Source organism: Mesocricetus auratus, unplaced genomic scaffold (genome assembly GCF_017639785.1).
Source record: "Mesocricetus auratus isolate SY011 unplaced genomic scaffold, BCM_Maur_2.0 Super-Scaffold_100014, whole genome shotgun sequence".
In the NCBI taxonomy this organism is placed as follows: domain Eukaryota; kingdom Metazoa; phylum Chordata; class Mammalia; order Rodentia; family Cricetidae; genus Mesocricetus; species Mesocricetus auratus.
This window is the reverse complement of record NW_024429197.1, coordinates 30,563,317-30,581,526: the sequence shown is the minus strand read 5'-3', so window position 1 is coordinate 30,581,526 and position 18,210 is coordinate 30,563,317. Positions and strand designations below refer to the sequence as shown.

Here is an 18,210-nt window from a genome sequence, read left to right as displayed (position 1 = left end):
ACATGCGCACTGCGGATCCCTGGCTGTGGTGTCACGTGCCGGGCGCGAGCCACCGCCTCCTGGGCGGTCGCTTCCTGTGGCCGTCTCCGCCGCCGCCCGGGGGCCGCGGGAAGCCTGGCGGTTCCGGGCTGGAAGAGGCCCGCTTTTGGTTCGGATCCCCCGCGAGGTATGCCACGTGCCCCTCTCCGCAGAGGCGTGTGGAGGCTGGGGGCGGCCGGGGAGATAGCGGAAGCTTGGGCCGGGCCGGACCTGGCAGTGGGAGGACGTGCGGGTGTGGGGAGCCTGGCGTCGCCCCTCGACGCGGACCTGCCTCTCCTGGGTCTGACCGGTCTGGGGCAGTGGAGCGCCTCTTTCTCCTGAGCTCCGAAACCCGCCTCTCGGAGTCGAAATCTGACACTTGGAGTGACAAGCGCTGGGCGCTCACACCCAGGGTACCTCGCAGCCCTGTTGACGCGGGACCCTGTCTGTCTCTCAGTCCCCACGCCACCCCACGCTCGGTCAGAGACTTGCAAGATGCTCAGGGCCAGGGTTTCCTGCACCGTGTCATCTCCCACTTCCCCGGGCACCTTTTGCAGCTCAACGATGGTTCCCAATGCTGTCAGGATAACGCCCAAATACCTTTAGAGCCTCAGGTGTTTCTACTTCGTCCCTCGTTCATGTCTCCGTTCTAGTCTCGCGGTTTGTTTATGCCTCAGTGATGCCGCGCCTTCCTTTTCCTTGTGTAGACCACGCGATTTCTCATTTTAGAATCGGTACCAGTTTGTTACATTTGCTTCGAATTCTCCTCTTCCCCATCCTTTCTAAGATGCCTTTTTTGATACCCTGGACAAGAACTGTGGCATCCATGGCCCCTGCAGTAGCCCTGTGGTGATTGTCTGTCCAAGGGTTGGTTTCCTTGAAGATTGAGGTGGGAGCAGACTAGTTTCTGCACTTCCAGGGCTGGGCCAGTTGTGCCACAGAACCCGCTGGTCACTTGTGACATCTGTCAGAGGATCTGAGTGCTGAGTCAGGTGTGGAGTGTCCAGGGAAACTGATGGTGAACGCGATCTTTGTGTGTTGCCTGGTGGCACCCATTAGCCATATACAACTGCTAAGCGTTGCCACCATGAGTCTGTCTTCTATGTCCATCAGTCAGTTCAGTAGCTGTGTGTACACACTCCCATATCCGTGTTGACAGTGGTACCCAACCTTTCATCCACTGCCTGGTCTTGCTTCTATGCTTTAATTAGAAAGGGTGTTTTACCTGAAGGAATCCACTCCTTAACCGCTGGTACCCCTGTTGGAGCCATGTCTCATCATCTGCTCCAGTATAAGTGTCTTCAACTTTACACCTAATAGGTATCTAGCCTGCCACGATGCCAGGGCCAAGACCTCGGAAGGGACCTAAGAGCAGAGGCCAGGGTGCCGAAACTGCCAAGCAGGTATGGACATGGTCTCCTTCATCTCAGGTTAACTTGGGGTGGGGATCTCTAGTCACTTGTGACAAATTGATTCACCTGTGTGGTGACTTGTTAGTTCATACAGGATAGGAAGTGCTTATGGTGGTGAAGGCCTCAGAGTCCAGTGACTGGAGCCTCACCTCTCTTGGGTTTCAACTCTGCCATACCACATAAATAATGTGAGTGTTCAGGAGCTACTGGGGCATAGATTGTTTTGAGACCCAGGTGTTCTCACAGGTTCCTTATTTGGGGTGATAACTTGTTGGCTAGCTTTTTTAGGGCCATAACCATTGGTAGTCAGTTGCTGCCCATGGACAAAGGGACAGACTCTAGTGAGGGAATCTGAAACAGGTGTATCTTCCATGTTTCTCTCCTTTATTTCTTCCGGGTCTTAGTCTATTTTTATTGTCTTCTGGAAGCAGGTAGGCTGGACTTGGTGGTCCACATCCAAAATCCAGATACTTTGGAGACAGAAGTAAGAAGATCATGAACTCAAGGCCAGTGTGGGCTACATAAGCAAGTTTCAAGTCACCCTTGACTGCATAGCAAGCAAGATTAAAAAACCAGTACAGATGGTGGCTAGGGAAACGGCTCAGTGGTTAAGAGAGCTTGCTGTTTTTGCAGAAGAATGGAATTGAGTTCCCTACACCCACTTGGTGACTTATGTGTCCCTCCATTTCTAGGGGATTTGACACCCTCTTTTGGCTTCCATGGACACTAGCCACACAGTCACAGTGCACATACATACATGGGGACAAAACCAAGATACATATAAAAGGACAAAATTTAACAAATCAGAACAGACAATGGGTTGGAGTAAAGGGCATAGATGTCATTAAAACCTTATTTTAAATTATTTTCTTGTTCAGAAAGTTTGGGCTATTTCTGAACATTGGGGTAAGCCATTAACTATATCTGCCTAGAACATTCAAAATATTGGACACAAAATAAGGTGGAGAGAGGGGAAGATGAGTTAGTGTTTGATAGGCACAGAGTTGTGCACATGACTTCTGTGAATAGATAGTAATAACGATTGCATAACAATGGGAATGTATAATATCACCTCGCTTCGTGCTTGAAAATAGGTGGGATGGCAGATTTCATGCTATGTGTTTACTACAATTAAAAAATAAATGTGCTGCACATGTTTATAATCCCAGCACTAGGAAGCCTGAAACAGAAGGATTGTGAGTTCAAGGCCAGCCTGGGATATATAATGAAAGCATGTCTCGTTACCCAAAAAGATTAGGGATGTGTGTATGTGGGTCTCTCAAGATGTTGAGAATTGACTAGTTAGTGCATTGCTAAGTGTTATGGCCAGCAGCTGTTGCTGTTGTTAATAATAGTGGTTCTGATGTCTTACTGGTTTCTTAAACAGTTCTCCATGTTTTATAGCTGTTTACCTATCTGATCATTGGGGCTCAAAGTGAGTAGGGATGAAATTCAGGACCTTGCTAGGCAAGTGCTCTTCTGCTGAGCTGGAACCCCAGCCCTGCTTGTTTTTCATCAAGTTGCCTAGGCTCACTTAGAACTTACCACGTATCCCAGGCATGTTTTGAACTGAAGTCTTCCCTCCTCCAGTGCTGGGATCATAAGCATGTGCCAGTACACGTAACTTTATTATTTTTTTTGTTTTGTTTTGTTTTTAGGACATGGTCTCATGTATAGCCCTGATTATCCTTGAACCCTAATCATCCTGCCTCCACCTCCCAAGTGTTGGAATGACATGCATGTCCCCCACTTCACCAGACTTCATTATGTGATTCTTTTTGTCTTATTTGTTTTGTGGCATGGTCTCGAGTTCTAGCCTGTCTTAACCCCTCATGTTTTGATTCATTATGTGATTTGAAAAAGAAAGTTGCTTAGGTGTATGTGTGAACATATGCTGTGTGTGGGTGTCCGTAGGCCAGAAGAGAGCATCAGATCCCCTGGAGCTGGAGTTACAGCAATTGTGAATCACCTAATGTAGTGCTCGGGAACTGAACTTGGGACCTCTGGAAAAGAAGAGGCATTTGAGTGCTGAGTCATCTCACCAGCCCCTATAATGTGATTCATGAGAGCCCTCTGAGGGCTGGAGAGATGGCTTTTCTATTAAGAGCCTGTGAATGTGGTTTCCAGTTCCCACACGGTAGTGTAAAACAATCCATAATTTCAATTTCAGGGGATCTGGCTTCTAACCTCCATAGGTGTCAGGCACATATTCATACATGCAGGCAAAACATTCTCACACATAAAATTATAAAATCTCTTTGCCAGATGGTTGTGACTGACGCCTTTGATCCCAGTACTTGGGAGGCAGAGGCAAGCAGATCTCTTGAGTTTGAGGTCAGCCTGGTCTACAGAGAAAGTTCTAGGATAGTTGGGGATACACAGAGAAACCGTGTCTGGGAAAACAAGAATAAATAAACTCTTTTAAAAATCTCTCTGTTGTTAGCTAGGGCTTTTTGTGGAGTTCAACACTGAGGACATGCTCCTGGGAATGGATGAGACTGAAGATGAGGGAGACCTGGAGGCGGAACTGTTGGCTCTCACTGGGGAAGTGAGGAGCACAAGCAAGAAGCCAGCACCCAAGGGGCAAGGTGAGTTTTTACACCCGGGCTGGTGCCTTACAGCCTGGAAGAATCAGTCAGCGAGCTCCCCTAGTTCTTTTAATAATTATATCCTTCCTGTAGCTCAGCCACAGAAAGCTATTTGGAGCTTCTTCCCCTTCATGGACAAATCTGATTCTAGCCTAACTCAGGTGGCTAGTGTTAGTCCTATATAGGTAGGGCTTTCTATACAGTAGGGGCCATTAGCACTGACAGATTTTGTGCACAGTAAATAGACATGGTGTCAAAAGAATAAGTGAAATCCCCCTTTTGGTATCAGAATAAGGAGTCTGAATATTCTTCTTAGCAGAAACCCTCAAAGGTAACCTGTATGTCTTTGAACTAACATCAGTGCTGTGACTGTGAAGGGCTAGTCTAGCTCCGCTTTGGGGTTAGACAAGCCTGGGTTTGAATGTTGCCTCTTACTAAGATTGTGATTTGGGGACATGATGTTGGTGCATCTTAGTGTATTCAGTATAGAAAATGATGATATTGGTCGAGTGGTGGTGGCGTTCACCTTTAATCCTAGAATTGGGAGATAGAGGCTAGCCTGACCTACAGAGTGAGTTCCAGGACAGGCTACATAGAGAAACTCTGTCTCCACCCCCTCCGCCCCTAAGAAGTGGGGGGGAAAATGAGGATAATGTCAACCATCCTACAGAATTGTAAGTAGTAAGTAGCTTGAGTAGGTGTTAAAATAATTTACACATGTGGAAGGCACAGTGGGCCATGTATAGGTATTTTTACCTACAAGCAGAACTGCAGTGAAAGTAGCAGCTTGTTTCTTGTTGGAGAGCCCAGGAAGGCATCCATAGCAGCAATCTTTTGAGCTGGGTCATGAAAAAAAGAGTTCCGTTCCGAGTGGGACTTTGCTGTGGAAGGGAGGGGAATGTCCACCTGGAATAGTACCAATGTAGTGAATTAAAGCTCCTGTACCGTCAGCACCCTGCTGAGTCCCTCTCTTTCCTCAGCCCCCCTGCCCATGGCCCACATTGAGAAGTTGGCAGCAGACTGTATGCAAGATGTGGAGGAGGAGGGAGAGGAAGATGAAGGGCTGGAGGAGGATGCAGAGCTGCTGGTAGGTTTGCCAGGCCAGTGTGCAGGGATCAGCTCTGCCATGGTAGAGGAGAGAGCTGTTGAGGGGCTGGGGTTTGTTCCTCTTTGCCCCAGACTGAGTGAGTACCCTTCCCTTCTCAGGCAAGACCTCATGGCTGTAAGGGAGAGATTTGTCTCCTTTGACTTCTGGTCTGAACTCTTCAGTTTGGAATTTTCAGATTTGAAGTCTGTTTTTATCAAGGTGTTCCTTGACTAGATTAAAACTGCTGGTAAAGAGGACTAAGCGCAGGGTTTGACATTGACAGATACTGCTGGGGACGCGGGTCCTTAACCTTTTTTCCATCATGAGTGGCCATGAGGCACCCAAAGTTCTTGGACTGTGTTTCCCCAGACAGAGCTGCAGGAGGTCCTGGGTGTGGATGAAGAAACTGGGCTGCTAGATGGCAGTGAGGCAACAAGCCCAGACTTGTCTGAGGAGAAGGCACAGGACAACACTGAACAACCTGTAATGCAGACAGCCTTCCAACAGGCTTTACCTGCAGGGCCTCAGGTAGGTTTTGCAGAAGGGCCCTAATGTGTTTTTGATGTTCCTGTGTGTCCACAAATAGTATGCATGTAGCATGGTTTATACAAGCAGAGTTGTCACATAGATCTAGCAGCTCCCACATAGAAATCAGGCATGAGGAACTTCCCTAGCTGGTGGACTTAAAGGCCCTCCTGTTCCAGGCTACTCCTGGACATCGTTTCATGGCCTCTGCTGATGCGGAGGGAGGGGGGAGCTGTTTGCCTGATACAGTGTCTGGCCTCTCTTGTGGGCTTTGCCTCATACTCTGGGGGTTTAGGTATTTCTTTCTCCTGGAGTCCCAGAGGTCCGTCTTCTGGGGTAGCTTCCTCACAGGGAGAGAATGGCAAGGGCCTAGCTGGCTACGGAGTGGCCCAGCCCTGAGCTGAAGTATCTGCAGGCTGGAGGGCCTCGGGGGCTGCAGGCTTTGCTGGAGGAAAGGATCCATAACTACCGGGAGGCCGCAGCCAGTGCCAAGGAGGCTGGTGAAGCTGCCAAAGCCCGGCGCTGTGAACGAGGCCTGAAGGTGAGTCTGTGGGTAAGCTGACAGTAAAGGGAAGGCCACTCACAGGCTTGAGAAATGTGGTGTCTTCCAGGTAGCTCCCTGGGTTCCTAGTCTAATTCTTTCCCTCAGACTTTGGAGTCCCAGCTTGCCACTGTGAGAAAAGGTGGGAAGATCAGTGAGAATGAGATTCCACCTCCAGTAGCCTTGGGCAAAAGGCCCCCACCACACCAGGAAACAGCCAACAGGAACTCTGAGACAGACACTTCAGCTCCCTGTGCCATGGAGCCAGGTATCTGATGGTGTCCTGTTCTGGTTCCCATAGCCTGCCTACCCCACCTGCCTGCCTATTGTTGCTCCAAGAGTTCTTAGACCAGCAGAACGTGGGGTGGGCAAGGAGGATTCCTCCTATGACCCTCTAGCCAAGTTCTGAGGGCCTTTTGTTTTGTGTAGGCAATCTTTTCCAACCTGAGACCAGCCTCCCAGGCAGCTCTGCCATTGCTCCCCTGCCTGACGCAGACCTAGACCCACAGGCCCTGTTGTTGGCGCGACAGAGAGAGTACAAAGTAGCTGCTCTCAGTGCCAAGCAGGCTGGGGATCTAGATCGTGCCCGGGAGCTCATGAGGATTGGGAAGGTATGACATCCTGCTTTTATCCTGTAGATGGGGAAGCAGAGGCTCAGAAAGGGGGCCAGACAGCACCTGGGTGAGCATGGCCTGGTGGGAGTTGTTACAGGCCAGGCTTTTGGGGTGCACTGACTTATGCCTGTAACTGCTCTTCCTCTGCAGAGATTTGGTACTGTCCTGGAGGCCCTGGAGAAGGGGCAGCCTGTGGATCTGAGTGGCATGCCTCCAGCACCTGAGGGTCAGTCAGATAATGGGGGTATCTGCTTAGGCTGGGATTAAGGAGGACTGTGGGGTGTGTGTTTGGCCAGACACTCTGACTATCCTGCTACTCTGGTCCCCAGATCTGAAGGCCCTCCCACAGGCCTCTAAGGCCCCCACAGCAACCCGAGTCCTATCCCCAGCAGTGGAGCAAGTGCAGCCAGTGATGACCGCTGACCTCCCAGCCACCCCAGGTAGGACTTCACAGTGTGACAGTTGAGTGGGGGCCTGGGAAGAGGCAAGATGAGCTGATAGTCTCTTTTTACCATTGTCATAGTGGCCCCTGCAGAGCCAAAAACAGTGCTGGATGCTTTACAACAAAGACTCAACAGGTACCGTGAGGCAGGCATCCAAGCCCGGGCCAATGGGAATGAGCGTAAGGCCAGGATGCATGATCGCATTGCAAAGGTGAGCCTGTTGCTGTGCAGTTCCTATCCTGTGCCCTGCCTGTCTGCTTTCCCTACAAGCCCTGGCCTTTCTGAGTCCTTGTTTGTTTACAGAGATCTTGCTGCCTCAGGACCACTTTCTCTCTAGGGCTGCAGCCTTCCTCTGCCTTTTCTCTCTGCCTCTCTGCAATGAGGCCATGGAGCCTGCAGGGTGCAGGCTGCTAGAAATTCCTTCCTTCCTTCCCATGTAGCAATATCAGGATGCTGTTCGAGCTCATCGAGCAGGACAGAAAGTCAACTTTGCTGAGTTACCTGTTCCCCCAGGTGGGTGAGACTTGGCCTATGGAACTTGAGATTTCTGAGCAAGAAAGGAGGGAGGAAGAAATTTCACATATGTGTACCTCCACCTTGTGCATGTTACCCATCCCAGAGCCAGGCAAGACATAGAGCAGCCTCAGCCTTAATGCTGCTACCTTGCTTCCTTTCCATTCTGTCTTCTCAGGATTTCCTCCCATCCCTGGCCTGGAGCCCAGTAAAAGTGCCGAGGAGGATTCCATGGCAGCAGCTTTGGCAACTGCCCAAAAACTGGCCTCAGAAGATACAGTCCTGGTAGATGAAGAGGAAGAGGTTTGGTTATAGGCCCAGGATGTCAGGGTTTGATCAGGGGACAACAGATAAGGAAGAAACCCAGACCCTACTGTTTGAATATTAACCTCATAAAGTAGAGATACTTTCTCTATTTTAGAGAAAATCTTTGCCAGAGGCAGAACTAGAATTCAGTCCTGGGTATTTCTGACCCCAAACCTAAGTTTCTCTATTAGTGATCCTTCCTGTCGGGGATGTTAGGCTAGAAAGCTTTTGCAGTTTCTGTCTTTGAGTTCTGTGGCTCTGGAGGCAAAGCCACTCCACTGAAGTCATACAGTGAGTGGTGCAGCATTGGGAGGTAGCCAAAGTCTAGGACAGGGTGGGGGTATTAACTATTTCATAGCCTTCTAACTGGGTGCTACCTGCAGAGTGACACCCCAGCACAGGCCCCAGTGGCCAAGAAGCCAGCACAGGCCCTGGCCCCTTCATCTCATCTTCAGACTGAACCTAAGGCCTCAAGTTCTAAGGAGTCACTGAGTTCCTCTGGTGAGTCAGGAACAATCAGGACAGAGGAGTGGTGGTGGTCCAGTGAGATAGGCATGGCCCTAACCATTGCCCTCTTCTTGTAGCTCGGGAGCAGCTGGCATTGCTGGAGGCCCGAAAACTGCAATACCAGCGAGCAGCCCTGCAAGCCAAGCGCAGACAGGATCTGGAGCAGGCCAAATCCCATTTACGAGTGGCTAAAAGTCTTGAGGCCCAGATCACCCAAGCCCGAGCAGGTCAACCCATTGACCTCTCCAAGGTGAGTCCCACCTACTGAAGCAGCAGGCTACCTCAAACACAGAGGTGGGCCCTGGTTGATGGGCGTGAACTGGGGTGGCTTCTCGGTGGACACAGAACTTATGTAGAATGGTGACAGCGGGAAAGAATGTTTTGTTTTTCTCCCTTTTGTAGTCTTCAGATAGGACATTAGGGAAATAGAAGGGGAAAGGAATATGGGTACCTGTGGTCAGTGGGGACATGGCAGGGACAGTCTAGTAAAGCAGTGCTGTAGTCGTCCAAGATACAATGGGAGGCAGTAAGTGCCACCGGAAGTTAATGGCAGTTGGGAAAAAAAAGTATAGCATGGATTCCTGTGTTTGTTTGGCTCAATAGAGGTGTAATCTGACTCTTGGGCCCGAGGGGCCTTTTGATCTGGGCAGGTGCCTTCACCCTTGACGGATGAAGAGGGTGACTTCATCCTCATTCACCATGAGGATCTGCGACTCTCCCAGAAGGCTGAGGAGGTGTATGTCCAGCTACAGAAAATACTCCTGGAGCAACATGAGGTCCGTAGCCCGTGTACCTCTGCCTTCTACCTCCTAACATGGGTTCAGGTCTAACTCTTCTCACTGGTCTAAGGTATGACCCAGACAAGCTATTTTCCTCATTTGCAAAATGAAGCTACCCTTTTTCATTTTACTTTAGTTCTTTTAAACTTATGTTTGTTTGCATATATGTATATGTATATCACATATGTGCCTTGTGCCCATGGGGGTCAGAAGACATTGGATCCACTCTGTAGGTGCCGGGAGCCAGGCATTGGTCCTCTGCAAGAGTAGCAGTTGTTCTTACCCAGTGAACATCTCTCTAGCCCCTTTGTCATGTAGTTTTGAAATTCAAACAGCAGAGTGAAGGAGAATGGGTTTTGTGAAAGAGAACTGACCTGAATTGCTGCCTTTCTTTTCTGAGAAGACAGAGTTCTAAGTTACATGCTTGAATTTATTTTTTGATGGTGTTGATCTTTGAGACAGAATCTTGTATGTACCATGCTTTTTCTAGAACTCATTATGGACCCCAGACTGATTTCAAACTCTAAGTCCTTCTGCCTCAACTTCCCAAATGCTGGAATTTATAGACAATGTTGACACATCTACATGAATTAAGTTTTGAGGGAAGGAGTTTGCCAAACGAATTTTTGGGAAATGGCTATCCTCAGAGGAAGCAACAAGTGCAGGTAGAGCCAGCATGGTGGGTGATAGATACCTACAAAACCATCACCTGGAAGGATGAGGCAGGAAAACTATATGATTTTCAGTGTGGGCTGTGTAACCAAGACCCTGTCTCAAACTGACAAATACATGTAAGCAGGAAAGTGTGTTAGGCCTTAGGAAGAGTGCCCTAGGAATAAGTTTTATAGGAGAGGAGTGGCTGGAGGAAGGTTAGGATCTTTGAGAAGCTGGCCTTGCTAGCTTTGGCAAGCTCTGCTCTGGCTGTGGAGTCACACTGGGCTCCTGTTTCTAGAAGTGCCTGCTGTTCTCCAAGCAGTTCATGCACCAGGGCAATGTGGCTGAAACTACCCGGTAAGTACCAGGGCTATGCTGGGCTTGTTGGGTTAGGGACCAGATAACAAACCCTACCTTGCTGACTTGGTTACCTGTCCTTGGCAGGTTTGAGAAGCTTGCTCAGGACCGGAAGAAGCAGCTTGAGATCCTGCAGCTAGCTCAGGCCCAGGGCCTTGACCCTCCCAGTCACCACTTTGAGTTGAAGACGTTCCAGACTGTGAGGTGCCAAAGCCTAAGGGAAACCGTGGCTCTGTGCAGGGATAGGGCAAAAGGTTTGGAGCAGAGCCTGGAGACTCTGGAGTCTTTATTGACACTTCCCAGTGCCATGGGTATGGGGGTGGGGCGCGGGGGGTGCTGCCTTCAGGGAGGAGCTCAGAACTGCTGTGCCATAGAAATGACTTGGAGCAGGAGTCAGAGACCGAGGACTATCAACGGTGCTTTGCTCTGCTACTGTCTTTACTCTGCACTCTCTTCATTCTGGTCTGCAGGATCTTCTCAGAGCTCAACAGCACAGAAATGCATCTTATCATTGTCAGGGGAATGAACCTCCCAGCCCCACCAGGTACCCAGGGTCACCTTACTGAAGGATGTTGTCACATATCCTACCTGCTGTCTGGGCACCAGGCTTTGACTGTGCTTTCCCAACTGACTCCCTTTTTTCTCTGTAGGAGTGACTCCCGATGACTTGGATGCTTTTGTACGCTTTGAGTTTCACTACCCTAACTCGGTGAGGTTCTGATAGGGTTAGGACCCTCTGAACTCCAGTACTGTTTAGTTTCTCTGCATCTTTGACAGGCACGACCATGGGAATTGGTTGCTTTCCTTACCACTGATTAAGCCAAAGTGCTATGCCTGCATGCCTGTTGTTTTTGGGGGTTTGTTTTTGTCTTTTTGAGCACTTTTGACTTCTCTCATCTTGCTGCCATAGGACCAGGCTCAAAAAAGCAAAACAGCCGTGGTAAAGAATACAAACTCACCAGGTGAGTGACATATAAGACCTATTTCTGCTGTTACTTTCTGTGTGGACAGCCCAGTTTCCAGTGTTTTAAGAGCTACTGTCTGTCTTGGCCCACCCAACTCAAAAGTAAAGGCAGGTATTATTAATAGTTCTCTTACATAGTTGTCAATACTGAGGCCTGGGGCTCAAGAGGGCTCAGTGGTTAAGAAAGTACCGCTCTTGGGCAGGAGAGATGGCTCAGTAGTTAAAAGTCAGTACTGCTTTTCCAAAGAACCAGGGTTCAGTTCCCAGCACCCTCATGGCAGCTCAAAACTGTAACTTCAATTCTAGGGAATCCAATACCCTCACACAGATGTACATGCAGGCAAAACACCAATGCATATAAAATTAAAAAACAAAAGGATGTGCTGCTCAGCACCCACATTAGGGATACACACACGTAACTGTAACTAGCCCCAGAGGATACCATGCCTCTGACATTCTTGGTCACTTGCACACAGACTGCATACATACATACTACTAAAACTAAGAAAGGTCTTTTTCAGTTCTTTTGAGATAGGATCTCAGTATGTAGCTTGTAGCTTTGCCTAGCTTAGAACTCAAACAGATCTATCTACCTCTGCTTCCTGAGTGCTGGGATTAAAGGTGTGCATTACCACACCTGAAAAAAAAAAGAAAATATTAAGCAAAAGAAATCTAAAAACTGAGGCTTGAGGCTAGTTAAGTAAAGGGATTTACTTAAGTCTGGGGGCTCACAGCAAGGAAGTGTTAAAAATGGACTTGAAGGCTTGGTGTGTGGTGGCTCACACCTGTAATCCTAGCACTTGGGAGGTAGTGGCAAGAGAATCACAACAAGGTTAATGCCAGTGTGGTCAATACAGTGAGTTCGAGGCTAACCAGGGCTACATAGTGAGACCATCTTAAGCAGGGGTGAGGGTGATGGTACTTGAATCCAGGAATTCTCACTCCAGATTCCAAGTGCTTTCCAATATATACACTGTCTCAGGTCACCATAGTATTTACAAGGCCAGAACGTATGTGCTCCTCGTTTCTCTGGTTGCTGACACCCTGAATTGCAGGCAGTGAGCTCCAGAGAAGGAGCCTGCCCTGGGCTTCCTTTTCCACTTTCCCAGTTCCAACCCTCTCCTTGCAGAATTTGAACAAGTTTTCAAACTAAACATCAATCGAAATCACCGGGGCTTTAAAAGGGTGATCCAGAGCAAAGGAATCAAATTTGAGATCTTCCACAAAGGGTAAGGATTCTATCAATCCCACAGGCAAGTTAGGAGGGGAGGAATGGCAGATCTGTTCCTGTTCTTCCCCATACCACTGTTTGCTTGCATTGAACTCGGCCAGTTCATTCCTGCCCTATCTGCCAGGTTAATCCTCTGCTATGTCTTGCCTTCCCAGATCCTTTTTCAGAAGTGACAAGCTGGTTGGCACAGCACACCTGAAATTGGAAAGGCTGGAGAATGTGTGTGAGATCAGAGAGATCATGGAGGTAGGGTCCAGGATGAGCTGATATTCTTGGAACACTATTGAGGGGTCTATGCACATTTTCAAATTGTCTGTAGTATGCTTTGGAATGGGTTGTGTCCCTGTGTCATTAATGGGGGAAGTTGCCAGGCGTTGGTGGTGCACGACTTTAGTCCCAGCACTCGGGAGGCAGAGGCAGGCAGATCTCTGTGAGTTCGAGACCAGCCTGGTCTACAAGAGCTAGTTCCAGGACAGCCTCCAAAGCCACAGAGAAACCCTGTCTCAAACAAACAAGCAAAAAAAATGGGGGAAGTAAAAGAAGTTGGTGTATCTTTCAAAGGCAGCCAGATGAGTAGTGTCTCTTTCCATAGTCTGGGAATACTTAAGTTCCTAGACTGACAGTTGAGAGAAGACCCTGGAGGATTCTGAGCAATGCTCTGCATGGTATAGATTTCTGTTTGTAGGACTGTGTTGTGCTTGGGGCAGTGGACAAGTAGCAGAAGGCAGAGAACTAGCTCCAAACAGGAAGTGGATATAGTATTTCTAGATCATATGCCAATTGTGATTGAAAACTGGGCAAGTAGCTCCTTAAGCTTTCATGACTTACAGGGTTATATGAGCTGAGGCACTTTAAGAACCTGCTTTTGACAAATGTGGAACAAGCCAGTGGAGAACGCACTTGCTAGTTCCTAGTCTGTCCTTAGCAGAAGAGCCAGGTCCAAACAGACCATTACTGATACTTCGTCTGAAGTTGTCCTAAGGTGGGGCCTAGTCTGAATTGCCCTGAGGGTGGTTGAATTTCTCAAGCTTGTTGCTGTTTTTAACTATTCCCTTACCTGCCTTAAAAGAAGTCATGACCTGAGTTCTTCTTGTAACTTCTACCCAACCATCCACTTCTCTGTGGGCCATGTGTGAGGGTGTGGGCTCTGGGCTTCACACTGCCCCTTGAAGCCAGTTGGAGTTACAAAGATTAAGAGGAAAAACAGAATAGAGCTGTGGGTTTCTCATCTCCAGTCAGAGCACTGATACTTATCTAGATTTCTAGGGAAATTTTACTCTAGGGACCTACCTGCCCCCAGACTGTTCCCTCAATTACTGTCAGTTTCTCTGTGGCTGTCACAGGTTCTGGATGGAAGAAAGCCCACAGGGGGCAAGCTGGAGGTTAAGGTGAGGCTGCGGGAGCCTTTGAGCAGCCAGGATGTACAGATGGTCACTGAGAACTGGCTGGTCCTGGAGCCCAGGGGTCTGTGAGGTGGGTAGCTCTTGTCCTCCAGATCTGCCTTCCAACTAAAACTTTTTTTATCAGCCATTTCTGGGGAGAAAGCCTTTGATTTTCTCCTCTCTGAAGGAGACTAAAGCAAAATGTTGGGAAGCGCTTGTGGGTTGTTTCTGAAGTTCTTCAGTAGACTTGGGACAGGAACTGTCTTAAGAAACCTTTTAAAAATCCAATGGTTTTCTTTGTGCTTTTGCCTTGTGAGGTCAGCACTGGGAGATAATCAGCCAGCACTGGTACCAGCTCACTGACCCAGCATTGCTGGCTGCAAGAGCCTCTGTCCATGCGAGATGCTGCTACACAAGCACCAAAGACCCCACTGAACTAACCGTTGCCTGGGCCTCTCCTGGGCCTCCACGGAAGCAGGCCAGATTCTAGAAGCTTCTCCTACAGCCTTCCACCCCCCAGGATGTGGGTGAAAACAAGGATAACCCCATTGCTCTGTGCCATAGAGTCCTATTGCCCCTTAACCTCTGCATAGTAATGATGTACAGTCTAACCCGGCCCCCAGTTGCACCATTTCTAGATGTGCCTTTCAGAGATTTAACTGTAAGTGATGGGAGAACTTGAGGGTGATCGGTACCTTCCCTGCTTAGGGGAGGGACAGGATTCCGTGACTCCAGCAGGTCAGTGGCAGCCTGTCCCGCCCAGCTGTTTTCCCCTCTGCCTGTGCCTTTGACCCTGATACCTGCTGCACTAGCCTTTCTGATTCCCAGCCGCCTTGGGACAGGAAAGTTGTTACTTTGGTACTATTGGTGGGAAGGGGAAGGTTTTCTTGGTTTTGGTCCATGTACCTAAGATGTTAATTGGGAAGAAAAGAAAAAAATTATCAATTTTATGTAGCCATTTTTATTTTAAAACTAGGTCTAATTCATCGTAAGGGCTTCATATCCTAACAGTATCAGAGTCTTCAAGTGTCCTGGCTCCCTGTCACTTTAAAAGCCAAAGTGTGTCTACTGCCCCTGTGCATTCCCGTTGACAATGCCTGTCCTTGAGCTGATCACTTGGCTGATCCCTGTTTATACCAGTTCTATAGCTTTTGGAATGGTTGGAAATGAAGGGACAGGTAGTTGCAATGAGTTAATATTCACAAATACATTATTCTAGATTTCTCAGGAATCAGCACCCCAGCTCTTTCCCGTTTCAAAACATTAACCTCAACAAAGTATTCCTCCAGAGTTACTTTTATTTATTTTGGTTGTATGAGGCAGGGTCTCACTCTATAGTCCAGGCTGGTCTTGAACTCACAGCAATCCTCCTCCCTCAGCCTCCTGAGTGCTGGGATTACAGGCATCAGTGACCATGTCCGGCTTCCTCAAGATCATTTGGGAAGACTGTACATGAAGAAAGTACTTTCAATTGTTGGTCACTATTGTGTTGCGTAAGCACAGCTCTGGATGAACTTGTGTGTCTGTTGGAAACAACAGAGCTGGACCATGATTCCCTGCCCTTAAGAGCTTATCAAAATTGTTAGTGGGGAACAAGGCAGAAACTATTGACAAGTGATTTCCCCGGAGCTCTCTGGCCAATCTTACTGGCAGATGGGAGCTCCCAATCTTTTATATATAAGAGATTTAACAATTATAGCCACAGTAATCTGGAATGAAAGGGTCTCTGCCTTCATGGAGGAACCCAGAGCAGAGAGGAGTGACTGAGGAGTTTTGGTCCCGCCGTACTTTCCTTACAGTTTACATCTGATTGTTAAGATGAAGCACCCCTGAGTTATTCTCCAAGATCCCACTCAGCCCTAGGCATTTCTCACTTGACCCCTCTGCTGGAAATGTTGTAGTGTTCTGAGACTTAAAGGCTTTCCCTTTACAACTTATTTTCTTTCTGTCCACTGATTGCTCTACTTAATTGAAAAACAACCTCAAGGCCGAGGGAGGCCTGACAAAGGCACCCACTGGACTGGGAGACTGGGGTTCTTAAAAGGTCTTTGTTGTAGCCAAGGAATTCGTGGTGGGGGAGGGACCTGCATAAAGCCTCATTTATGTAAGATTTGTTCAACCACAGTAACCAAACATTGTTCATGGATACAACTAAGAACCAGCCACAAAATCATTTATAAATACTGCACTGCACGTCCTTTGATTTACTGAATAAAATATGAAATTTCAGAGTCCAGGAAATTGTGTTCATGAAAGGCAAAGATTTGTAAGATTTTTTTCCTTTTATGTAGTGCCACTCTAAAACTTGTATGGTTGCTCTCCTAATTATTAAGACTCCACCCCACCACCAAATATTTGTGGCATTCCCTACAAGATCGTGGCACTAAGTGAGGTCAGCTATTTTGAGTTTGAAACAAATCATACGGCTGTGGCTGGTATGGTAGTCCCAGGAAGCATGTACCTGCTCTATTTGTAGTGTGTTAAGGATCAAATGGATTTTTCCTTCTCTGGGCCTTAGGTGCCTGGCCTCCAAGATGGGTATCAGCTCTATTCCTAGGTCCTATGTAGGTAACTCTTAAAAATCCCATTACCATTATTTAATTTTAGCATTAGTAAAATAGAAGCTACTGTCAGAAATACATTAAATGCATAATTATCTTTCAGATGACCAAAGAGAAGTCTAATTGGAATTTGGGGCCTACAAGCAGGACCCAATGTAGATGAAGAAGACAAGAGAATGGGACCTAGACAATCCCATCATTCTGTCACCTTGAGTGCAGGAGGTATTGAGAAAGAGTTGATGAAAAAAAATGGAGAGTACCAGGTATAGTGGCATATTCCTATAATTCCCAGCACTTGGGAGGAGGAAGCAGGAGCATCAGGAATTGAATGTCATCTTTGACTAAATTGTGAATTTGAGGCCAGCCTGGGCTATAAGAGAGCCGGTCTCAAAAAAACAGGAAATACATTATACAATATATGCTTACAAATATACTTGGTAAGCATATAACAATGTTTTAAAACCAGGATGCAATCCTACTCTTCTTTGTAGAAGGCTCTATATTTATCTTTTAGATTTAAATGAGGAATGTGATGCTGCAGCATTTCACTTTATAATAGAAATTACAGTACTTATTATATAAAACCAAAGTTAAAAAGGAGAAAAAAGTGAGTATCCTTGATGGCTTAAGCCCAGTTTTCCAAAAAAAACTTTTACTACACATAAAGGATATTTTATGAGTTAAGAATGTACCTGTCTTTATGGTTCCAGAATTTGTCCTTTGTGGGAGGGTTAAAAACCTTGCATGTTCTAGAAGACCCATGTCCAACAGCAGGTAGTTAGTTAGTTGGGCAGGAGGTTGGGGCAGCTGCTGTAGAAGCACCCGTCTTTTGAAGTGTACTCAGACTAAGCTCAGTAGTAACACCAAATGTGGCTCTCTGTTAGGTGCTTCCTGTTGTAGGTTTGAGGATGGTTCAGGGCTCTTTTCTTACAAATTAATGTTATTCAGGGCCAAAGGGCATTTCTGAGGCTTTGTACCTAAATGCAAGAGAAAGGTTGTGATCCCAGTTCTGTAGCTTCCATCAGCAAAAGCTTTGGAGAAGCCAGGTATAGAGTATAATCTTCACCCAGCAGAGAGACATGGTCACAGCCAGACACATCTGCTAGGCCAGGCCTTTGGGCCTTTAGAAAACAGCTGCTTCCCCAAACAGGTCTACAGCTCTAACCACAGAAGAGGGGTGGCAGTAGCCTCTCACTGTCCCAGAGGCCTATACTTACTGGGTCATGTGAGTACACTGCTTTTGCTATAGAGGAACTAGATCCTGTGTGGCCTGGGCTTCAGAAGATGCCATGGACACTAGCATCAGTTGCCCTAGAGCAGTATATTTCAAACTAAGAGAAACGTATTTGACCTGTAATCTTTAAAATAAATTTAACAGGGGGCTGGAGGGATGTCTCAGAGGTTAAGAGCACTAGATGCTCTTCTAGAAGTCCTGAGTTCAATTCCCAGCAACATGGTGGCTCACAACCATCTGTAATGAGATCTGGTGCCCTCTTCTGGCATGCAGGCAGACATACAGGCAGGACATTATACATAATAAATTAATTAATTAAAAAATAAATTTAGCAAAGATAAAAATAAAAGTGTATCATATCTTGAGTAAACCAAACCTTGGTTTTCTGTACTATTCCAGTTAAAGGGCTGCTTAGAGATAAAGTGATTCCAAGCCTGGCAGGTAAGTGTAAGATTAGTCTGGAGCATCCCGATAGGCTAGACAGGAAGGACTGA

General features: G+C 47.5%; 1 protein-coding gene across 4 annotated transcripts; it reads left to right on the top strand.

Moving 5' to 3' along the window:
- Nucleotides 1–30: 30 nt before the first annotated feature.
- Nucleotides 31–16,157, top strand: Cc2d1b (coiled-coil and C2 domain containing 1B). 4 transcript variants are annotated; one of them, XM_005072133.4, is made up of 25 exons: nucleotides 31–166; nucleotides 1,339–1,421; nucleotides 3,874–4,018; nucleotides 4,999–5,105; nucleotides 5,475–5,633; nucleotides 6,046–6,171; nucleotides 6,280–6,439; nucleotides 6,601–6,782; nucleotides 6,936–7,011; nucleotides 7,115–7,225; nucleotides 7,309–7,439; nucleotides 7,669–7,741; nucleotides 7,920–8,044; nucleotides 8,431–8,548; nucleotides 8,632–8,804; nucleotides 9,205–9,330; nucleotides 10,286–10,344; nucleotides 10,432–10,548; nucleotides 10,815–10,888; nucleotides 10,995–11,053; nucleotides 11,255–11,306; nucleotides 12,438–12,537; nucleotides 12,695–12,785; nucleotides 13,883–14,012; nucleotides 14,244–16,157. In XM_005072133.4, exons 2-24 carry the CDS (start codon nucleotides 1,356–1,358, stop codon nucleotides 14,009–14,011), a joined length of 2,559 nt encoding a protein of 852 aa, XP_005072190.1. In that variant the 5' UTR covers nucleotides 31–166; nucleotides 1,339–1,355; the 3' UTR covers nucleotide 14,012; nucleotides 14,244–16,157. The 4 variants fall into 4 exon arrangements, 3 of the variants coding, with proteins under 3 accessions (XP_005072190.1, XP_012970401.1, XP_021084054.1); XM_013114947.3 differs by having other exon boundaries at nucleotides 14,239–16,157; XM_021228395.2 differs by having other exon boundaries at nucleotides 107–166; nucleotides 3,878–4,018.
- Nucleotides 16,158–18,210: the final 2,053 nt, after the last annotated feature.

Coding starts and splice junctions, on each gene's coding strand:
- Cc2d1b (XM_005072133.4), top strand. CDS start 1,356: ATGCCAGGGCCAAGACCTCGGAAGGGACCTAAGAGCAGAGGCCAGGGT. Junction 7,742..7,919: donor TGAGTTACCTGTTCCCCCAG/GTGGGTGAGACT, acceptor CTGTCTTCTCAG/GATTTCCTCCCATCCCTGGC. Junction 12,538..12,694: donor TTTGAGATCTTCCACAAAGG/GTAAGGATTCTA, acceptor TTGCCTTCCCAG/ATCCTTTTTCAGAAGTGACA.